At 50.1% G+C, this 19025-nt stretch overlaps 1 protein-coding gene across 5 annotated transcripts in view; it reads left to right on the plus strand.

Moving 5' to 3' along the window:
• TNS3 (tensin 3) overlaps positions 1 to 19025 on the plus strand; it is a 223255-nt gene that overhangs the window by 72951 nt on the left and 131279 nt on the right. For 4 of the 5 annotated variants that reach the window (XM_069586826.1, XM_069586828.1, XM_069586827.1 and 1 more), the window contains one exon: positions 3645 to 3683. Coding sequence is in view for 2 of the 5 variants with exons in the window: in XM_069586824.1 (XP_069442925.1) it covers positions 3645 to 3683 (39 nt within the window). In the remaining 3 variants the exon portion in view is untranslated. Of the gene's footprint in view, positions 1 to 3644; positions 3684 to 18261; positions 18429 to 19025 lie in introns of those variants that run through there. The other variant, XM_069586825.1, reaches the window with a different exon arrangement.

Genomic DNA, 19025 nt, shown 5'->3' on the forward strand with positions numbered 1-19025 from the left:
CCCTGGTGTCTTCATCCTGAGGGGGAGGCAGGCAGAGCCTGCAGCCATGGGGGCTCCAGTGCTGGATGTGGCCCCTCAGAGAAGCCCTGGTTTCTCTCTCTGGTCAGGCTGTAGGCTGCTCGTGTCCCTGATGTGGAGCAGGGTGGCCCATGTGAGAACATGCTGTGTCCTCCCTGTTGATTGCTTCACGGTTCTGCCAGACTGTGGTCAGCTGCCTCCCTCTTTCTTATTCTAAGGAAATGTATGAGATTTCCATGTGGTTCCCATCCTGGAATTTGGTTTGAGCCACATTGAAGGGACATGTGTCAGTGTGTCCACTTGATGAAGGTCTTTACTACCGTAGGTGTTTGTAGTTCTTGGTGCAAACATTAGCTTTCTCTGTATGGAAAGGTTGCCTTCCTCCCAGACCATCTTCTTTTCTCTCAGTTGGTACTTCTTGTGCATTTTTGTTTGCAAATTCATTCTAACTCCAGGTCCTTCTGCAGACATGTTGCAGTCTGCATTTCACAGCAGTGTGTGTTAAAACAGACAGTAGGGCTGGTAATTGATTCCCTGGACCAGAGGCTCTTTTCTCTCGAATACAGTGCTGTTGCTTGACATTTACTCCCCTGAACTGAGGTGCTTGCTCCCCTGAAATGGGGAGCCCCGTGCTCACTTTCTAATGAAGAATACAGTTTATGCAGTTTGTGTTAGTTGGTGTCTCCTCCCTGAGGACTTGTCTTTTTTAACTGTTGTTTTCTGTGAAGGACAGTGAGTGCCTGACAAGAGAAGGTACTTAGTATAAATAAGATGGGGGTGTTGAACGCATAGCCCCTAAGTGATGTCAGCCTTCAATGGGGCTTACTGTGATGGCCCCGGGAGGTGGGATTTGGGGAGCCCCGCTGCACGGAGCCCGCTTTCGTTTTCTGGAAGACACCCTGGGGCCAGGCCAGGTGGTAGGTGTCACTGCATTTCATGTGGCTGCAGGGGATGTGGAGACGCAGGACATGCTTGACTTCTGGATGGTCCTGGGTTGCTGTTTTTAAAACTCGAACTTCTGATATTACACAGGGCTTTTGCTTTTGTTCTCTTAACAAACACATCTTCCAGATAATTACTGTACTTTATTTTTCAGGCCAGTATTAGACTTACAGAAAAATTAAACAAGTGAGTTAACCTGTGCCCACTTTTCTCCCCAATTTCCCCTATGATTAATACCTTGCATTAGTGTGGTACACTTGTTATATTTGATGAGACAATACTGAGACATTATTAACCCTAGTGGCTTCCCTGGTGGCTCAGATGGTAAAGACTCTGCCTGCAATGTGGGAGACCCGGATTCGATCCCTGGGTCAGAAAGATTTCTTGGAGAAGGGAATGGCAACCCACTCCAGTATTCTTGCTTTGATAATCCCATGGACAGAGAAGCCTGGCAGGCTACAGTTCATGGGGTCACAAAGAGTCAGACACGACTGAGCGACTAACACTATCACTGTTAACCACAGTTTATAATTTACATGGTGTTATACATTCTGGGATTTGAACAAATGTATAATGACATGTGCGGCTTCTCACGGGGTGCTAGTGATAAAAAAACCTTCCTGCCAGTGCAGAGGATATAAGAGATGTGGGTTTGATCCCTGGGTTTGGAAGATCCCCTGGAGGAGGGCATGGCAACCCACTTCAGTATGCCTGCCTGGAGAATCCCATGGACAGAGGATCCTGGCAGGCTACAGTCCATGGGGTTGCAAAGAGTCAGACATGACTGAAGCAACTTAGCACGCATGCCACATAATGATATATATTCACCACTACAGTAGCACAAAGAACCGTTTTCCTAACCTAAAGCTCCACCTTCTCATGTGTCCCCTAGTCCCTGGCATCCACTGATCTTTTTACTGTCCCCATAGTTTGCTTTTTCCAGAATGTCACAAAGTTGGAATCATATGGTACGCAGCCTTTTCAGGCTGGCTTCTTTCATTTAGTAAATAAGTATTTAAGGTTCTTGCATATCTTTTCATAGCTTGACAGCTCATTTCATCAGTTGAATTGGTATTCCACCGCATGAAATATGGGTAGTGCTTTGTCAAAGGTAGGAGCTCTGATTGCTTGCACAGTTCTCACCAGTGTGCCAAGCATTTAGTGAAGCACCAGGGCACGAGCCCGCACCAAGTGAGAACTGTACACAGGATAAATTAATCACCGTGTTCCATGACCACGCAGCTCCTTGTCCGACCGCCAGCACATCCGTCCTGTAAGCATCTGTGCATGTGTTCCCAAACATTGTTCGTGCTTCCCTGGAATTCTCAGTGTGGAGTGAAGCAAGCCTCAGCTCAGTGATTCTGTACTGTGGAGAGGGGGGCTGCCAGGTAGAGAGGAAGAAGAGGGGGGCTGCCAGGTAGAGAGGAAGAAGAGGGGGTGCCAGGAGAGAGGGCCCCTGTCCCAGACGAGAGCATGAGTCAGAACCCTGGTGGAGTAATGATGTGTCCCAGACAAATGAATGACTGTGTATCATGTTCCTTGAGGAACTTTGTAAGATAAGCAAGAGAACTATAAATAGTTGTCATGGCAAGAACCAAGGGTGCACTGCTGCCCACTCCAGCCCACAAGGACAATTAGTCAGATCCCTGGAATTTCTGCTACCATTACACATTTTTAGAAAACTCTTTGAGGATTGAGCCACAAGGGGTCTGGGGGGAAGAAAGTCAGGAGGAGCTGAGTCTGGCTTGCAGGTGCTAGAATCCTGGCCGTTCAGAACTGCAGGAAGCAAACCCGATTTCCTCACTTGCTGATAGCCCTTTCTGTTCAGGGAGGGCTCTATGTTCCTGAAAGGAGATGCTGCCCTGTGTCAGCTCCTGTTCTGAGCACCACAAGCTCTTACTGCCTCCAGTTCTCTGATGAGGGAACCAAAGCCCAGAGTGGTTGGAGCCCAAGGTCCCATGGCCAGGAAGCTGTGGAGCAGAAGACGCCACCCCCCACAAGACAGACTTGAGAGCTGGGGTATTTATCCCACGGGGTCTGTCGTCCTGGGCGCCAGTAACTGTTTCTTCTGACCTCTTTGCAACTGTGGCCTCATCACATTGGTCTGTGTGTCTTTCTTAATGTGTTCACATCTGCAGGGGCCTGGGTGGAGTCAGAGGGACTCCTTTCCCACTGTCTCATGTAGTCCACATTTAGACTCTGATTTTAGTTCCACTTGTGGAAATAGTTCTGGAAGAGGGAGAATGCAGGCTCTGAGTGTGTTTGTGAGATGCTGGGGCAGCTGGAAGACCCCCAGGCAGACCTCCCTCCCCTCTCTCTCCTGGCCCTGCTCGCTGTGCTCCCAGGTGAGAAATGCTTTGCACTAGCTCAGAAGTTCCTGGCCTGGGAGTCCCCTAGGCCTTCCAAATTAAACATGAAGGTCCTGTATTTATGAGCACTTGAGGCATTTCACTTGAGGAGAGAGGTCCATGGTTTTAATGACATTCTCTGAAAAGGATTAGGACTTTATGAAAATGAACAAAAATCTGGACTCTGTAAACTCTAGGTCTTTCTTGTCCTGAGATCCTGAAACTGTGACTGTGAATGTGGTCAGAGGTGCTTTCAGGCTGGGGAGCCTCACCTGATTGTGATGCCAGGTTTCTTCTTGAGAGCACCATCGTTTATCATGTTTCTTCTCCCTTTAGGTGGTGAGTCCCCACTGTGCGCAAGTCCACCTGGAACAGGTAAGTCACTGGCATTTCCTTGAGACTCTTCTGCTGTGCCCTCTTTGTGGAGTCTTCTGCCAGGATCCTCTCCCTCTGTTTGAGCTGTGGCTTTTGTTCACACAGCTCTCTGGGGACCCTGGACCACCTTGCACTAGCTGTTTGCACACTTGCCTAAAGATGGGTGAAGCTTGCACTCCTTTGTAAGAACTACCTTTCTGATCAGTTACTTCAGGAATTCATTTCCCTGAGCCGGAGCTTCCCCTGCTGTAACACAGAGATGCTGCTTGTGCATTTTCTTAGTGATAACGACGTGGGCAGAGCACTTGTGTCCCAGGTGTCTGCAGAGCGCACAATGTGTTGGCTTTGGAATAGGAAGCTCTGACCATCTTTCTATCAGATTGGAAGTAAACAATGATAACACTTTCACTTTGGCAAATCTTTATCCTTGTCTGCTTTCCAAATGGAAATGTTCTTTGAATGTTATTGTGCCTCTGGGTGTTTTCTTTGCCACCTCCCACTTCCTTACTGCCCCCCCTCACCCCCCAACCCCCCTCCCCCGCCCCGCCCCTCGTTGTGAGGCAGGGGTGGGGGCCGGGGAGGTCAGCCTTTTGTTAATAACTTAGTAGCGGTTTGTAGGACACCTGGCTCAGTGCACTTCCAGGACAACAGGAGGCTGACAACCCTCTTCTCTTATTGCAAATTGGAAGCGGCTCCCTGGGGGAGTGTGGGCCTTTCCCAGCCTCACCCGTGAGGAGAGGAAACAGGTGTGCCCTGGCGCCTCCTCCAGGATGATATTAGGTGTTCTCTGCGCTTTCCAGTCTGGACGTGGCACCATGCCCTCAATCCCGGTTTTGCCATATACAGATTCCAACGTCCTGCTGTGGGTTTTGCCCACCTTCCTGCTTCCGGGGCCTCTGTTGGCTGAGAGCCCAGTGGCTTCTAGAGCCAGAGCTGGTTTTTCCTTGGAGCAACAGTAGACACCCTCCAAAGGGCTCAGCCCTGAGTTCTGCATGTGATTTTCTCTCCTAAAACTCAGGAAGTGCTATGTCCCCCAGGCTGCTGGAGAAATAAATAAATTGAGGTGGAGAGGTAGGCAGCCCAGCCTGGCCTGTGCCGCTCCATCTGCCTGTGCTGGGCAGGGTGGTGTAAATGCGCCAGCTTTGGTGGAGATTTAGTGAAGGGCTTTCGGATACACAGTGTCACTTCTCAGGGCAGAAAGCACAAAAGCAACTTTTTGTCTCCTGGCCCTGCATCAGTCAAGAACCTTCTCTAGCACCATGACTTGGCATTTTGGATTGGCAAGGGTGGACCTCCAGATTACAGCAACTGTCCCCATGTCACCTTGGGAACCAGAGGGCTGTGTGGGTCCTCACCAGGCCACTGAGATCCTGGTTCTATTTCTGCCTTTGTTATAGTGATTGAGTACCTGCTCTGTCTTAGACATGTTTGCCCAAAGGTCACCTTGGCTCACCCACCCGAGACACAAAGAACCTGAGAAAAGTTAAGTAGCTTTCCAAAGCCACAGGCATTGATAGGCCTTCGCCTCTGATCTTGGCTTCTTTTGCTGGCACCTGACAGTGAGAGGTGAGACAGGTTCATTGGCATAAACAGTCAGAGTTTAAAATCAAGGATATACTGCATTTTAAAATCAAGGATAACTGCACAGGGAAAAACTCATATTCTGTCAGGGGAGCTCAAGAGGAAATTGGTGGTAATTTAGCACCTGTGGGAAAATGGTCAGAGGCGATGTGGATCTCAGGTGCCCAATGGCCAGGCAATCCCACCTCTCGTCCCAGCGCTGCTTGAACTTATACAGGGTCCCCTCCAGCTTCATCTTCTTGGGTTATCAGTGGTCATGGGGACTCATCAGCCTTTTAGGTTTGGGAGAGGGAGCTGTGTCTTTATTCACTTGAAGCTGTGGTGGTGGTCAGCTCTAGGGTGTGAATGCCTCTTCCCACCCATCTGTGCCCGGCCCTCTGATCACTTTTGTGCCTGGGACCCTTCACCTGGCGATCACCTGCTATGCAGATGTCACCTGAGAGCAGGGAGTCCTTCTGGGCAGTGGAGGAATAGCTGCATCTCAGCTCTCTTTAACTCTGAGCCACCAGGTCTGCCTCCATTCCTGGGGCCACAGCAGCCTGGGGCATGTTTCCTTGAACACATTTGGGCATAATTCACTGTCCTCACTAGAGAGAGGTCGGTGATGGGCCATACCAGCAGGATGTGACAGCCTCCCATGACTGCTGCAGGGGCCCCTGCACTTGATGAAGTTACGGTGTGTGAGCGTCTTTGCTGGACAAGGCACCTTTGTGACTGCCCGGGGTGTTTGGGACAAGGGAATCAGGGATCCTTCATGTGTTTGTCACACTTTGAACCCTTGGCTATTTGCGTTGATGCTCATTTTTCCAGCTTTTTTTTCCTTCTGGTTGTTGATCTTTATTGTGATGGTTTAAAAGGTGGGTGTGAAGTTTGGCTAAAAATGGCAGGCAGTGGGGCTGAGAAAAAGATCTGGGAGGCAAACCTCCTTTTATAAATGTTAGCTTAGCTGATGAAGCCGTGCAGACAGGCTCCACGTTTCTTGGAAGCCAGTGTAAAAAGGAAACCACGTTATCGGCACGTGCCTTATCAGCAAGGAGGGGAAAAGGCAAATCAGTGGAGAAAGTGCCATGTGGGAAATTGTGCAGGGTGTTGACTGTGTGTATGGGACAGGTGCTGAACCACAGCTGCCCAGAAATGCTCCCCCCTCGTCCCAGATCGAGATGAATTACTGTTTTAGAGGAATATCAGATACGAGCTTTGAAGTGCATCTTATCAGACAGATCCTTAGGCACTGCTGTGGCTGTGGCCGTGGGCACGGCGTTTAGAAATGGAAAAGGATAACGACTGCTTCTCTGTCTGTTTGGCTCACGTTGTGGACTCCGTGGCCTGTGTTCTGCTGGGCTGTACAGTGGATGCGTTACTGTTTCTCTAGGTGTCCATGATCATTAGTGATGGGAGAGGTAGCCAGGCTCTTCAAAACGGAGTCACTTGTATGCTCTAGCCGTTTCTGTAGGTCTACGTGCACGCTCACGGGCACATCCAGCACAGAGTATAGCAGTGATTCCAGGCGTGGGCTGGAGTCAGCTCAGGGTCCCCCACCAGGCTGTGACAGTAGAGAGCTGCGTGACCTTGAACTGAGCCCTCTTACTTCTGGGATCTGCTTTCGTCTTCTGTAGAGTGGGGATGCTACCACCTTCCTCGCAGGTCATTGTAAGGATGATGGGGTGAAGTAATGTATGATGATTCTTAGCACCGGCTCTGGTATAAGGAACGTATACAGTGAGTGGGGGAAATCCTTATTTGTTGTTCAGTGAAGTCAGGAGGGCGATAAAGGTTCCCGCCGCCTTTGCTGTTTGTGTTTTGTTTTTGATCCTTGTTTTCTTGCCGTCAGCCGGGGAGAACCAGTTTGATCGGTTTCATCGAGTGTTCCCTCTGCTGCAGGAGGGTGAGGGCACCTTGACAGGCTCTTCTGAGACCTTGATTCTTGTCATCTCTCATTTAGAGACTTAGAGGAACTCAGGAAGCCCATGGAAAAGAGCCTGTGGTCAGGATGCAGGTGGCGTGAAAGCCTCCAGATGGTGGCAGGCGGATTGATTACAGGATCTTTTCATGACACAGGCCTCATGAAGCTCTGAACTTGGCCTGACAGCTTTTTACTGACGTGCGAGGCAGTGGTGTTTGTTTTTCCATGTTATCTTTGCCCTTCCAGTGCTGCCCGAGGGGGTGCATTCGTATCAGTGCACCAACGGAAACTCATTCCTGGGTGCAGGTGTAGCTTTCACGGGGACCCTGGGAGTCCATGTGTGTGAACCACCCACACAGCAGCACCCACGGGAAGCACACATGGGCCTCTCTCCCGGCTGGAGAGGCCCCGGAGAAGCCAGTCCTGCGGAAGCCCCTCGCTGCTTGATGTCTGAGTTCATTCTCTTCAGAGCAGCTGCCGTCCTTGAAAGAGGCCGTGCCCCCGCCTCCCGGGGCCACGTGCGGGCGGCGGTCAGGGCAGTGTCAGGCCCAGCGGAGGGCGCAGGTGCAGGCCTTCACCTGGCGGCTGGCACGCACACAGCCCATTGTTTTGCTTGGCCACTGTGGTTTCTCCAACTGGAGAAGAGGTTGTATAAGAATAGCTTCTGAAATTTGAGCCAGCTGTTTACTGAACTCGGGCAGCTTTATTTCTCCTTGTTTAATTAAAGTGAAGACAATGGGTAGTTTCTGTCAAAGGTGACATTAGGAGTCACATTACACTGTCTCAGGCTATAGTTTCCAACCTGCCTGTGACAGCTACACCTTTGTATTTGTGTGTATGTGCGTGCATGCTTAGTCCCTCAGTCGTGTCCAACTCTGTGCGGCCCTCTAGCCTGCCAGGCTCCTCTGTCCGTGGGATTCTCCAGGCAAGAATGCTGGAGTGGGTTGTCGTTTCCTCCTCCAGGGAATCTTCCTGTCCCAGGGATCGAACCCGTGTCTCCCACACCTCCTGCATTGGCAGGCTGATTCTTTACCATCTGAGCCACCGGGGAGCCCCTTGTTTAATAAAGTTGACTTAAACTCACAAAGTCAGAGGAAGTGGTCATGAAATGGTGCTGACAGGGGGGCTCCTGGACTGTTGAGGACACGTGCCCATGAGCATGTGCTGTCATTGCCACAGTGCCCACGAGTGACCTGAGACAGGTTCTCTCAAAAGTACTGAATTATTTCAGTGAGGATAATTGGGAGTTTGAGATAAGAGAAAAAAAGATACTCTGATGATATTCCCTTTATTTTACTGCAAAATTAGGTGACAACGACAGATTACAGGCTTTCTGTGGGTACTGATTTGTGAAGAAGTACTACTGAAGCTCATGGAACCTTATCCCTCCTGCTGGCTCCCATCCATAGCAGGCTCTCTGTAGGAATTTCTTGTCCTTATCTATAAGTGCAGGTATTTGATTTGATGCTGCTTATTCCTGCTTGTAGGTTGTTTCAAGTGTGTAGTGAACTTCAGAAGCACAGACGTGGGTCTGCATACCACAGCAGGGTCTTAGCTGAGTGATAAATGCTATTTTCTGAAAGTCAAGAACACGTGTACACATGTGCCTACACACATGTGGGGATGCACAGCTGCCCCTTCAGAGGCTGTCTGTCTCATTAGAACATATTTGACCAGAATTGGTAGCTCAATGAGTAGAGAATCTGCCTGCAGTGCAGGAGACCCGGGTTGGGAAGATCCCCTGGAGAAGGAAATGGCAAACCACTCCAGTGTTCTTGCATGGGAAACCCTGTGGACAGAAGAGCCTGGTGGGGTACAGTCCATGGGATTGCAAGAGTCTCACACAACTTAGCAACTAAACCACCACCATGATGAGATTAATTTGTTTCAGGCCAAAATACACTTGCAAACTTACTTGTTCTTTAATCCCTCTGATCTTAGAAATAGAGAAAAGTCTCAAGAATCATGTCAGATCAAAGGCCAAGTCTTCCACTTGGTCAGTGGAACCAACTTAATATCTATGTTTTTGGTAAAAAGCCAGGTGAGACTCAAATAAACTATACATGATGCTGTATTCCCAGAGTTCAACCTTGAAACTAAGTCATCTGATTGCTCTGCACCAGGTAGCCTGTCTATACAGGAATGAGTCATATGAGGAGCCCTGTGGAAGACCCTTGAAGGGGTATTTGGAGACTGAAAGGCCCAGTTAGGATGAGAGAAGCATGGCGAGTATACCTAGACTCAGGGGGCTGGGACATGCCCAAGGTCACGTAACTAGAAATGGGGAACAGGGGTGAGGCCAGAGCTTGTGGCAGTTATCTCCACTGGAAAGGCAGGGTGCTCTAGCCCTGCGGTGCTGCTGCAGGTCTGTGTTTGCTCTGGGGAGCCCCAGGCCCTATTTCCCCAGTTGCTGCATCCCAGGGGGTGTACACGCTGGTTGCTTCTGCGTATTCTCAAGAAGTATGGATGGACAGGAGTGCCCAGGGATTTACAGCTTAGGGGAGCAGTGAGAAAGTGCTTGAGTTGAGATGCAGTCTGGGAGCTCCCTGTTTTTGAGATTCATGTGCCCTGGGGACCCAGATGTCCACTAGCCCCTCCAGGGCAGCTCAGAGCATGCCAGGCTCCTGGACTGGGTTGATGACTTTGTTACTTCATTTCTCAGTTGCTTGTTTGTTGTATTTTTTTTTCTCACTTCAGAGTCCTTTTTGAAGGCTGGGGAGTTGGACTGGCATGAAGTCAGTGTGAGTCCACACTGGGATGGGAAGACCTCTTCCATTCCTTTCGGGAATCGGCAGGACCCAAGCCAGACTGGTCAGGGCCAGCCAGTTCCCGTTATGGAAGGGGCCCCTGACCTTTGCCCGGCCTCTGCCTGCAGCTGCCCTCAGCACCTCCCCTAAATGCTGCCCTGAGCTATCCCTGCACCTGGGCGTGGGTTCCGGTAGATCTCCAGGGAAGAGGCACCTGCCTCCAACCTTTTCTAACCCCAGGCCAGACTTTGGTCTACTCTAACTTTGATTTCACCATTCCCTTCCACACCTGAAATAACACCCAGGCTTTGGCTTTTTTTCACCTTTGGGGGTAGAATTGCCAGGATTTCTGGGAAGGTGACCTGGTGAAGAGGCCCTGATGGTGTTTGCAGTTCTTTAGTGGGAACTCCAGGTCAGCCACGAGGAGGCTTTCCTCGAGTCTCAGTTCAGGGACCTTTGAGAAAGAGGGACAATCCTCCACAAATTAAGGGAAAGCCACCCCTTTTGGAGCTGGGGTTTGAGAGCTGGTGGCTCCCTGCTGTTGCCAGGCCTGCCTGCGGGTGTGAGGAGAAGGCTGCAGGAAACACATTAACCCATGGCAGCATGGGGCCCAGCTAATGATTAAAACCCGCACCAGCCGCCTGCAGTCACACCAGCAATTGCTTCCCTGTGTCCGTTCCTGTCTGCCTGTGAGATGTCAGTGGCCTCTGCATGTCCACCCAGGTGTGGCACATGCAGCTCGGTGTCCCTGTCCACCCTCGTCCTGGGTCCCCATGCCCTGTGCTCTGGGATGATGGCGGTCAGGTCGCTAGGGCCAACAGCTTCCAGAGTGACAGCTCCTCTCCCAGGGATGGGCCTTTGGAAATGTTTCCAAGGAATGACAGGGGTGTCCTCAGGTCCAAAGGCTGGAAGCCTGCAGTGGATAAGAAAACTCAGGTTGAGTGGTATTTATTTTCTTTTATGGCCCTGAGTCCATAGCAGTCACAGGTTTTTAAGTGTGGGAGGGACGCCTGAAGACAGTGGTTTTGTGTGATTGGTGGTAGAAATAGCAGTGACTACTGAAAGGGAAAACCGACTGCTTATTTTTTCAATGCCTTGAATTGGGATGGAGGAGAAGCGTCATATTACCATAGCACTTGAATTACATGCCTGTATTTTTACCTGTAAGGAGAGTATTCCTTTAAAAAAGCACAACAGCGAACTCCCCTATATAGAAGTCTCTGCTGGGGAGCAGTGGCCAAGGGGTGGAGTGACGCTGGCTGTCAGTTTGGGATCCCAGGCTGGGGAGTCCAATTCTCCCCCAAATTGTACATGGCCTCGGGCCCTCCACCTGGCCCCCTCCTGGGAGCCAGGGAGTGTGGGGATCCAGGGGCCTGTCTCCAGAACTGGCTCTGGAGAGCAGGTGTGGAGCCCAGGACTGGGACCTCTGAGTGTTGCCTGGATTGGAGCTGTCACAGCTTTCAGCTTTGTGACTTTGAGACTTTTGCTGGGGTGCTAAGGAACCAGCTCGTGAAATTTGGTAAAGAAAAGCAATCAAGCGTTCAACCTTCTTTTCACGTTTGATCTATACCTCAGAGTTAAATATAGATGAAGGGAGAAAGTCTTATTTGGTGAGGAATTCCGGCTGACAAATGTTGAGAAAGTGATAGAATAGTCATGTTTCAGACCGCTAATAAGGGTGAAGCAGCTGGCTTCAGGACGTGACCTTCTGTAACTGCCTCGGTCACAAAGGGAAGCTGGTGGGGTCATGTGGGCCTCACGTGAAGGATGTTGGAACATTGATTACATATTTGCCCCTACCAGAAATCAAACCAGAATCAAATTAAGCCAGACTCACCCACAACGTACAGGAAATACAGGGCCAGAGCGATCTGAAAAATAATTCCAGAGAGGTCAGCAAAATCCAGAAGGGGGAAATTCTACTGGGTAAAGAGAACCCCAGTGGTTTTCAACTATGCTGCAGGAAGAGGAGGAGGTGGAGGAGGAGGAACTTGTGTTGTAGAGGAACTGAAGAGACAGGTTAAATAAACATGGTAAGACTTGATGTGGATCCAGTCAAAGTGTCAGACTGTGAAAGAACAAAACCAAAACAACACTTGTAAGACAGGGACGTTGGAACATTGATTACATGTTTGTGTGCAAATATGATGATGTATTTGGTTGATGTTAAGGAATGATTGCTAATGATACTGGTATTTTGTTGTTGTTGTTGTTTTTTAAGTCTCTATTCTAAAGATACCGAAATACTTATTAGATGAAGTGGTGTAATGTCTGGGGTTGGCTTTACAGTGGTTCATTGAGGGGCTGTCAGGGTGGGTGTGTGGACGCAGTCCATCTGGGGGTATTGGAAGCTGGGGCACCTGAAGCTCCGCACCCTTGTCTCCCGCTCCCAGGGTTATTATGCAGGATGCGGGTAGTGTAGGCACAGAGCTCAAGGTGAGCAGGCGACTGAGGCCCAGTGGCCAGTAACTGTTGTTCATCGTACGCGTCACCCACCATGTCTGAGATGCACTGCCAGCTCCCCACCCTGCAGTCATTTCCCATATGTGAGGGCTCAAGGCTTGCCCACAGTGGGCAGTGTGGCCTCGTGACCGGCTGGCCTCTGGAAGGACACTGTGTCTGCTTGATGAAATGCCTCATTGAAGTCCTGCGGTGTTCATCAGCACAGGACACAGATGTAATTGATATATTGTTTTCAAAAATGGCAATGTTTGCTTCATAAAGCTTTTTAAAAACATTCTACATAAAAGTGAGCGTCAAACTAGCCAAGGGCATTCTTACTGTTTGAGAAATCTATACAGCTTCCTTTCCAAAAGGGTTGATGTCGAATGAGTTAAACTCAATGTAACAAATGACTTTGGAAAATTAAGAGTTAAAATGGACTTGGGGGTTTATGAGGAAATCAGCTCCCTGTCCTTGGGAATATTCAAGTAAAAGCTGACAGCATTGCTCATTCCAAAAGTGATTGGGAGATTGGGGTTTCACAGTGAGTGAAAGTGACAGTGAGAGATGCTTTAATAAAGTCATCTTAGTATGTGGTAACAAGGTTTTGGTACAAACCAAGCAATGCACAGGTAGTTTAGTCAGTGGTTCTCAAAGTGTGATCTCAGCCCAGCAGCAGCAGCAGCAGCAGCAGCAGCAGCAGCATAAATCTGGGAACTCAGAAGCACACACTCTCTGACCCCACCCCTGTCCCCAGATGTCTTTTCCTAAGCCTTCTGGGTGGTTGTGCTGCCAGCTGAAATTTGGGCACCTGGTCTAGAAGGAGATGTGTTCCAGGGGAGGGCCCACTCTGAGCAAGGCTGGCAGGTTGTGGGAGCTGAACGTGGGGATGACTGAGGACTCTGCAGCCTGAGGGGTGGGCAAGGGTGCTGGGCTGCCTTACTGAGATCCCTTCCTCCTGGGAACATTCACCTCCTGAAGCCCTTCTCCTCCCCCAGCATTGTGTAGACAACATCGTGGTCCTTTTGTCTGTGTTCTAGAACACAGAGCCAGCTTCTTCAGAGTCTCTGTCTAAAAAATGCTCCAAGCAGCTCAGCGTGTGGCATCCTAAATCCTCAGGTGAGAACAGAGCTCCGGCAGAGGTAGTGATGTGTCTTTAGAAGGAAGCGTGGTGGCATTCACCGCTCAGCCTGCCATCCAAGGAGGCAAGAGGACTCCGGGGCTTAGCTTCCTAAGGAGCATAAAGCATCCTCAGGATAAAGAAGTGACGTCCCGTAGAGTTACAAACGTGACTGGGTTAGACTGTGATTAGGATTCTTTTCATGATATTATTGGGACAAATTTATTATGTGGGGACATTAGAATTGGGAAGTTTTCCAGGTATTTCTTAGGTGAATCAAAGACTGAATCATCTGCAAATAACAGGTTCAGTCACAGTCACTCTTCATTATTTGTGGATCATATATTTGCAAACTTGCCTATTTATGAAAACTTATTTGTAATCCCCAAATCAACACTTACTGTGATTTTGTGGCCATCCAGGGACATGTGCAGAAGGGCAGAAAATTTGAGCTGCATGCGGGCACTCACCAGCTGTGTTGTACATGGTTCCTCTTGTTTCAGCCCTCAGACGAAGAGTAAACAAGGGTCCTTCTCAAGGTGTATTTATATTTAGTGCCACATTTTGGGAATTTTCTTGCTTTTTGTTCGCGATTTCTGTTTACAATGGCACCCAGCTATACTCCTGAAGTGCTAACTGGTACTTCGAGGCACCAGAAGCCTGGCCAGGGTTATGGTGACTTTTTAAGAACATGAAACCTTGAATGAACTATAGCCGATCAGTTATTGATTAGGGGTCCTCAGACCTTTTCCCCTGACTTACCCATCAGAAAGAAGAGACCCTAACTCATTTGCAACTGCCTCCCCGTGAACCTGTGGTGAACAGTTCATGTACAAACCTGAGAAGTGGGCAGGAGGAGAGGCTGAGTGGTCTGGGCACTGGGGCAATGAGCCTGCCCTACAGGACGCTGCCCCGCTGGGCACCCCAGAATAAACCCACATCTCTGCTGCTGAAACCCTGTCTCTGCAGAGAGCTCTCCCCTGCCCAGGCGGAGTGACCCTACCCCAGGGCTAATGACACAGGTCCTCACCTTCTAGAGACACGTCCGGTCTCTTCCGAGGCTGCTGGTCACTCCTGGGCTGCTCCTTTCTGCATTGTTCACATCCCTGGCTGCGGCTGAGAACGCTCCTGTTGGGAATTTGATGGTGTCTTTGAGACCTGATTCCCCAGGCTCGGGGTGTTCTCCATCTCCATGGAGTAAGGAGTAAACAGCTTGTCCTTGGGGCACCACACCTGACCCCGTCTACTTCCCCACCAGAACTCACTGCCCCCCCCCTTGTGTTCCTCTCTTGTGATATACAGGAGTTGGGCTTGGACCTTCTCTCCATCAGGGCCCTCAAATGGTGAAGAGTCTGGCTTTGAGCTGATATCGCCAGGAGCCATGGGGACAGGTGCCTCTTGACTTCTGCAATCCTCGGGAAGTCTAGAGGCTGTCACCCTTGACCCACTGCACAGAGGTGAGAGCTGGTGCTTCAGTTCAGTTCAGTTTCTCAGTCGTGTGTGACTCTTTGTGATCCCATGGACTGCTGCACACCAGGCCTCCCTGTCCATCACCGACTCCTGGAGTTGACCCAAACTCATGTCCATTGAGTTGGTGATGCCATCCAACCATCTCATCCTCTGTCATCCCCTTCTCCTCCCACCTTCAGTCTTTCCCAGAATCAGGGTCTTTTCAAATGAGTCAGTTCTTCGCATCAGGTGGCCAAAGTATTAGAGTTTCAGTTTCAGCATCAGTCCTTCCAATGAATATTCAGGGCTGATTTCCTGTAGGATGGACTGGTTGGATCTCTTTGCAGTCCAAGGGACACTCAAGAGTCTTCTCCAACACCACAGTTCAAGAGCATCAATTCTTTGGTGCTCAGCTTTCTTTATAGTCCAACTCTCACTCCATACATGACTACTGGAAAAACCATAGCTTTGACTAGATGGACCTTTGTTGGCAAAGTAACGTCTCTGCTTTTTAATAAGCTGTCTAGGTTGGTCATAGCTTTTCTTACAGAGGGTAAGTGTCTTTTAATTTCATGGCTGCAGTCACCATCTGCAGTGATTTTGGAGCTTAGAAGAGTTCAATATTCTGCTGACAATGGCTCGATTACCCCTCACCCCCGTGGTCCCTCTCAGGAACCCCCTACTGTCCTGTGAGGACTGAGCTGACCTAAGACGGACACTCCAGCTCCCCAGCTCGGGGTCTCCATTGTGTCTGGTCTGGAAGGAGACCCCAGCTGATTTCTTCTGGAGGCCATCCCACCAGGGACAGGACTGTGAGGGCCGCCCATACCCTTCCCTGTGCTATTCTGTGAGAAGAAATGAAAGGTTCTTGTTATGAAATAATTGATTAAAAAAAAAAAAGACTGCCTGTTTAGATGTAATTATAAAATGGTCCCATTGTGAATCTTCCTCTTAATTTAAGGGACGTACCAGACTATTTCATAAAATGAAATCTACTGGACAGCCTCTAGTGTAGACAGCTGGAAGGGAGGTTCTGACAGTGGGGAATAGGGGATGGGGCTCCGGTTCTGGGCGGCTCGTGGTCCTTCCTCTTGTGACTTTGGGTGTCAAGGGAGTGAGTTGAATGCAGCCTCAGACAGGCTGGGTCACCTGTAAAGCCGCAGTGTCCCCACAGCCTGACGTGTGTCCAGCCACTACCTCCCTTATCCTTTTGGCCTCCTGGAAACTTGGCACCTAAGGAACTTGACATTTCAGGAGCTGATGGAGGTATCAGGTGCCTACTTCTTTCTGGTCCCACCATGCTCTCTGACTTTGATTTTGTGTTTGTTTCTTGGTTTTGTGCTAATTCAAAAGGACGGAAGGCAGGCAGGTGGGTGGGTGGGCAGACACCCGTTAGGTTCTGGGACACCTGCCTTCCCAAGAATCCCAGTAGGTTTCCTGGGGGAATTTAGGAGGACAGGGGTGGGGGAGGTGGGGCAGCTCTGGCTCTGCCCTTTCTGATCCCCACGGATAGGGGACTTGTTGGTGCCAGCATGACGCAACCCCTGCCCTGTGCGGTGCTTCCTGACCCGTCTCTGGTTCCTGCAGGGTCCTGGCAGGAGGCCCTCAGCTGGAGCCCGTGTATGTGCTGCCACCGAGCCCTCGGCTCCCCTGTGGGACCGGCCCGCCTGGCTCCTGTGTTCCCAGCCTCCCCTCTCCTGCTGAACCTCAGGCCAGGGGCCTGGAGGGAGCAAGATGGGAGGAGGGAACTGCTTCTGGAAGGAGAAGCTGTCTGTGCTCCCCAGTGCAGTGAATTCCTCCCCAGAGGCATCTGCAGGGCCTCCGCTTGCGCTTGGCACTGAGTCTGTCCCTGGCGCCTCTCCTCTGTTTGCTCCTGTCCTCACTCTGCTTTAATGGGACTGTGAAAGTTACATGGAGCGTTGAGTCCTGACCCTGGCTCCCACGCTTTGCTTCCTGGGGGTGGCCACTGCCTGCCCTGCAGACCTCTGCCCACCAGCCCCTCTGGGACATCAGGCTTGATTGTGAAAGCACCGTTTCTGCTGCCTGTCCTGGGCCTCCCTCCCTCCCTTCATCGGCCTCCAAGTTCCACATGGTTCAGACCAGCGTACGCAATTCAGAAATCTGAGTATTTGGTGACAAATAAGCATAGACATAGTTTCAGAACATGACTTAGTGGCCGAACAACAACAAATCTTAGCATGAACAAAACCTTGCTTCTCATAGTTGAGCTTGGGGGCTCAGTTGGTAAAGCATCTGCCTGCAATGCAGGAGACCCTGGTTCAATCCCTGGGTTGGGAAGATCCCCTGGAGAAAGGAAAGGCTTGCCCACTTCAATATTCTGGCCTGGAGAACTCCGTGAACCGTATAGTCCGTGGGGTCGCAAAGAATCAGACATGACTGAGCGACTTTCACACACTTTTAGTTTCCTAACTTCAGAGGGGTGTGTATTTTTCTAGTAATTCATGGTAATTGTTGCTCACTTATAGGAGTGTTAAGAAAATTCTCAAAAAAAAAAAAAATTCTCAAGGTGGGCAATCCTGATAATGAATCTGTTTCTGGTCTTCTCGTTCTGGAAGGGAACAATGCCTTGCTGGCTGTCTGATGTTGGGAAAGTTTCTTTGCCCAAATCTTATTTCTTTGAATGGAGCTGTGGTCTTGGGAGGTTACTGCATTTAGTGTGGGCTTTTGGGGAAGTTTCACTTACATGGGCCAATCCCTCCGTGACACCCAAACACAAGGATTGAACGCGAAGCTGAGATTTATTTAGCTTTTATTATCTGCTAGATGCCACTCTTATCTCTGCATGTTTCCTTATTTAATCCTCCCAATACCACCCCCCCCCCCCTTTCCAGATGAGAAAACGGAGTCACAGAGAAGTAATTTCCAAAGGTCAGGCAGCAGGGGTCTCACCCAGGCATTAAGGTTCCAAAGCAGGTACACTTCACCCCGGCACCCTACCAGCCAGGTGGTGAGTAGGTGAATGAATGAGTGAACACATGAAGGCCTTTGTGTTTGAACTGGATGTGGCTAGTTGTTGCCTTTTAAAAGGTTTTAATTTATTTTTTTATTTTTGTGGTTACGCCATGTGGCTTGCAGCATCTTAGTTCCCCAACCAGTGACCAAACATGTGCCCCCTGCAGTGGAAGCATGGCGTCTTAACCACTGGACCACCACGCAAGTCCCTCAGAAAGTTTTAAAATGTATTTTTAACTCTGTTTTCCTGGAGAAACAAACAGAGCGTGCAGAGCTGTTTCAGTTGGTCTCCCTAAGGGAACCCCGCCCCGGTCCCCAGCGGGGTGATGACATTTATGCACTGCCACCAAGCCCTGTGCTTCCTTGTGAATCTGGCTCTGGTTATGCAACGCTCCTTTTGTTCCTTTTTACGGGACCTTTTCACAGCGCCAGTGTCAGGGCTGGTCAGCATGGCTGGGAGCAGCACACAGGTCTGGCGACTCTGGGAAGCTAGGGGCCATGAAGTGTCCTCGGGCCCTGCCACGTTCCTGGTATGGCAGCTGCGAAAGGTCTTTCTCTGCTCTTTACCCACAAGGTGGAGGGGGCGAGGGGAAGTGGGAGACAGGGGCGCAGGCCAGGGATCCCAGGGCCACCCTTCACCGCTAGAGTTGGGGGCGGTGAGCCTGGGAGGGAGGCCTCCGCTTTGGGTTCCTCACTTTGCGAGGGGTGGGGGGAATCTCATTAGATACTTCCACAGGGTGATCTGGGGGGTCCCGTGGGTGAGAACATGTGTTACCGAAGCCTGTACCTGGGCAGGTGCAGCCTGGTGTCCCAGCTAGCCAGTGAGCAGAACCCACCTTTTATGGTCTGTGGGGACAGACTGCCCTTCACCGTCACTGGGTTGTCTGAATTGGTGCTTCACTGCCTGGCTGTTTGATGGACAATTTCTTCCTAATAGCCAGCCACCCCCTATTTTATTGATTCCATATGGTACAAACTTGTGACGGTGTAGAGAGTTGCTACTCTTCAGCTGTTATTCTTTTAGATGATGAGTCCATTTAAGCCACTTAAATTATAAATAAATATACCCCATTTAGTTATATTAGCCTGAAAATAAAGCTAACTAGATATTCATTACTGGAATGTAA

Source organism: Ovis canadensis, chromosome 4 (assembly GCF_042477335.2).
Source record: "Ovis canadensis isolate MfBH-ARS-UI-01 breed Bighorn chromosome 4, ARS-UI_OviCan_v2, whole genome shotgun sequence".
Classification (NCBI taxonomy): domain Eukaryota; kingdom Metazoa; phylum Chordata; class Mammalia; order Artiodactyla; family Bovidae; genus Ovis; species Ovis canadensis.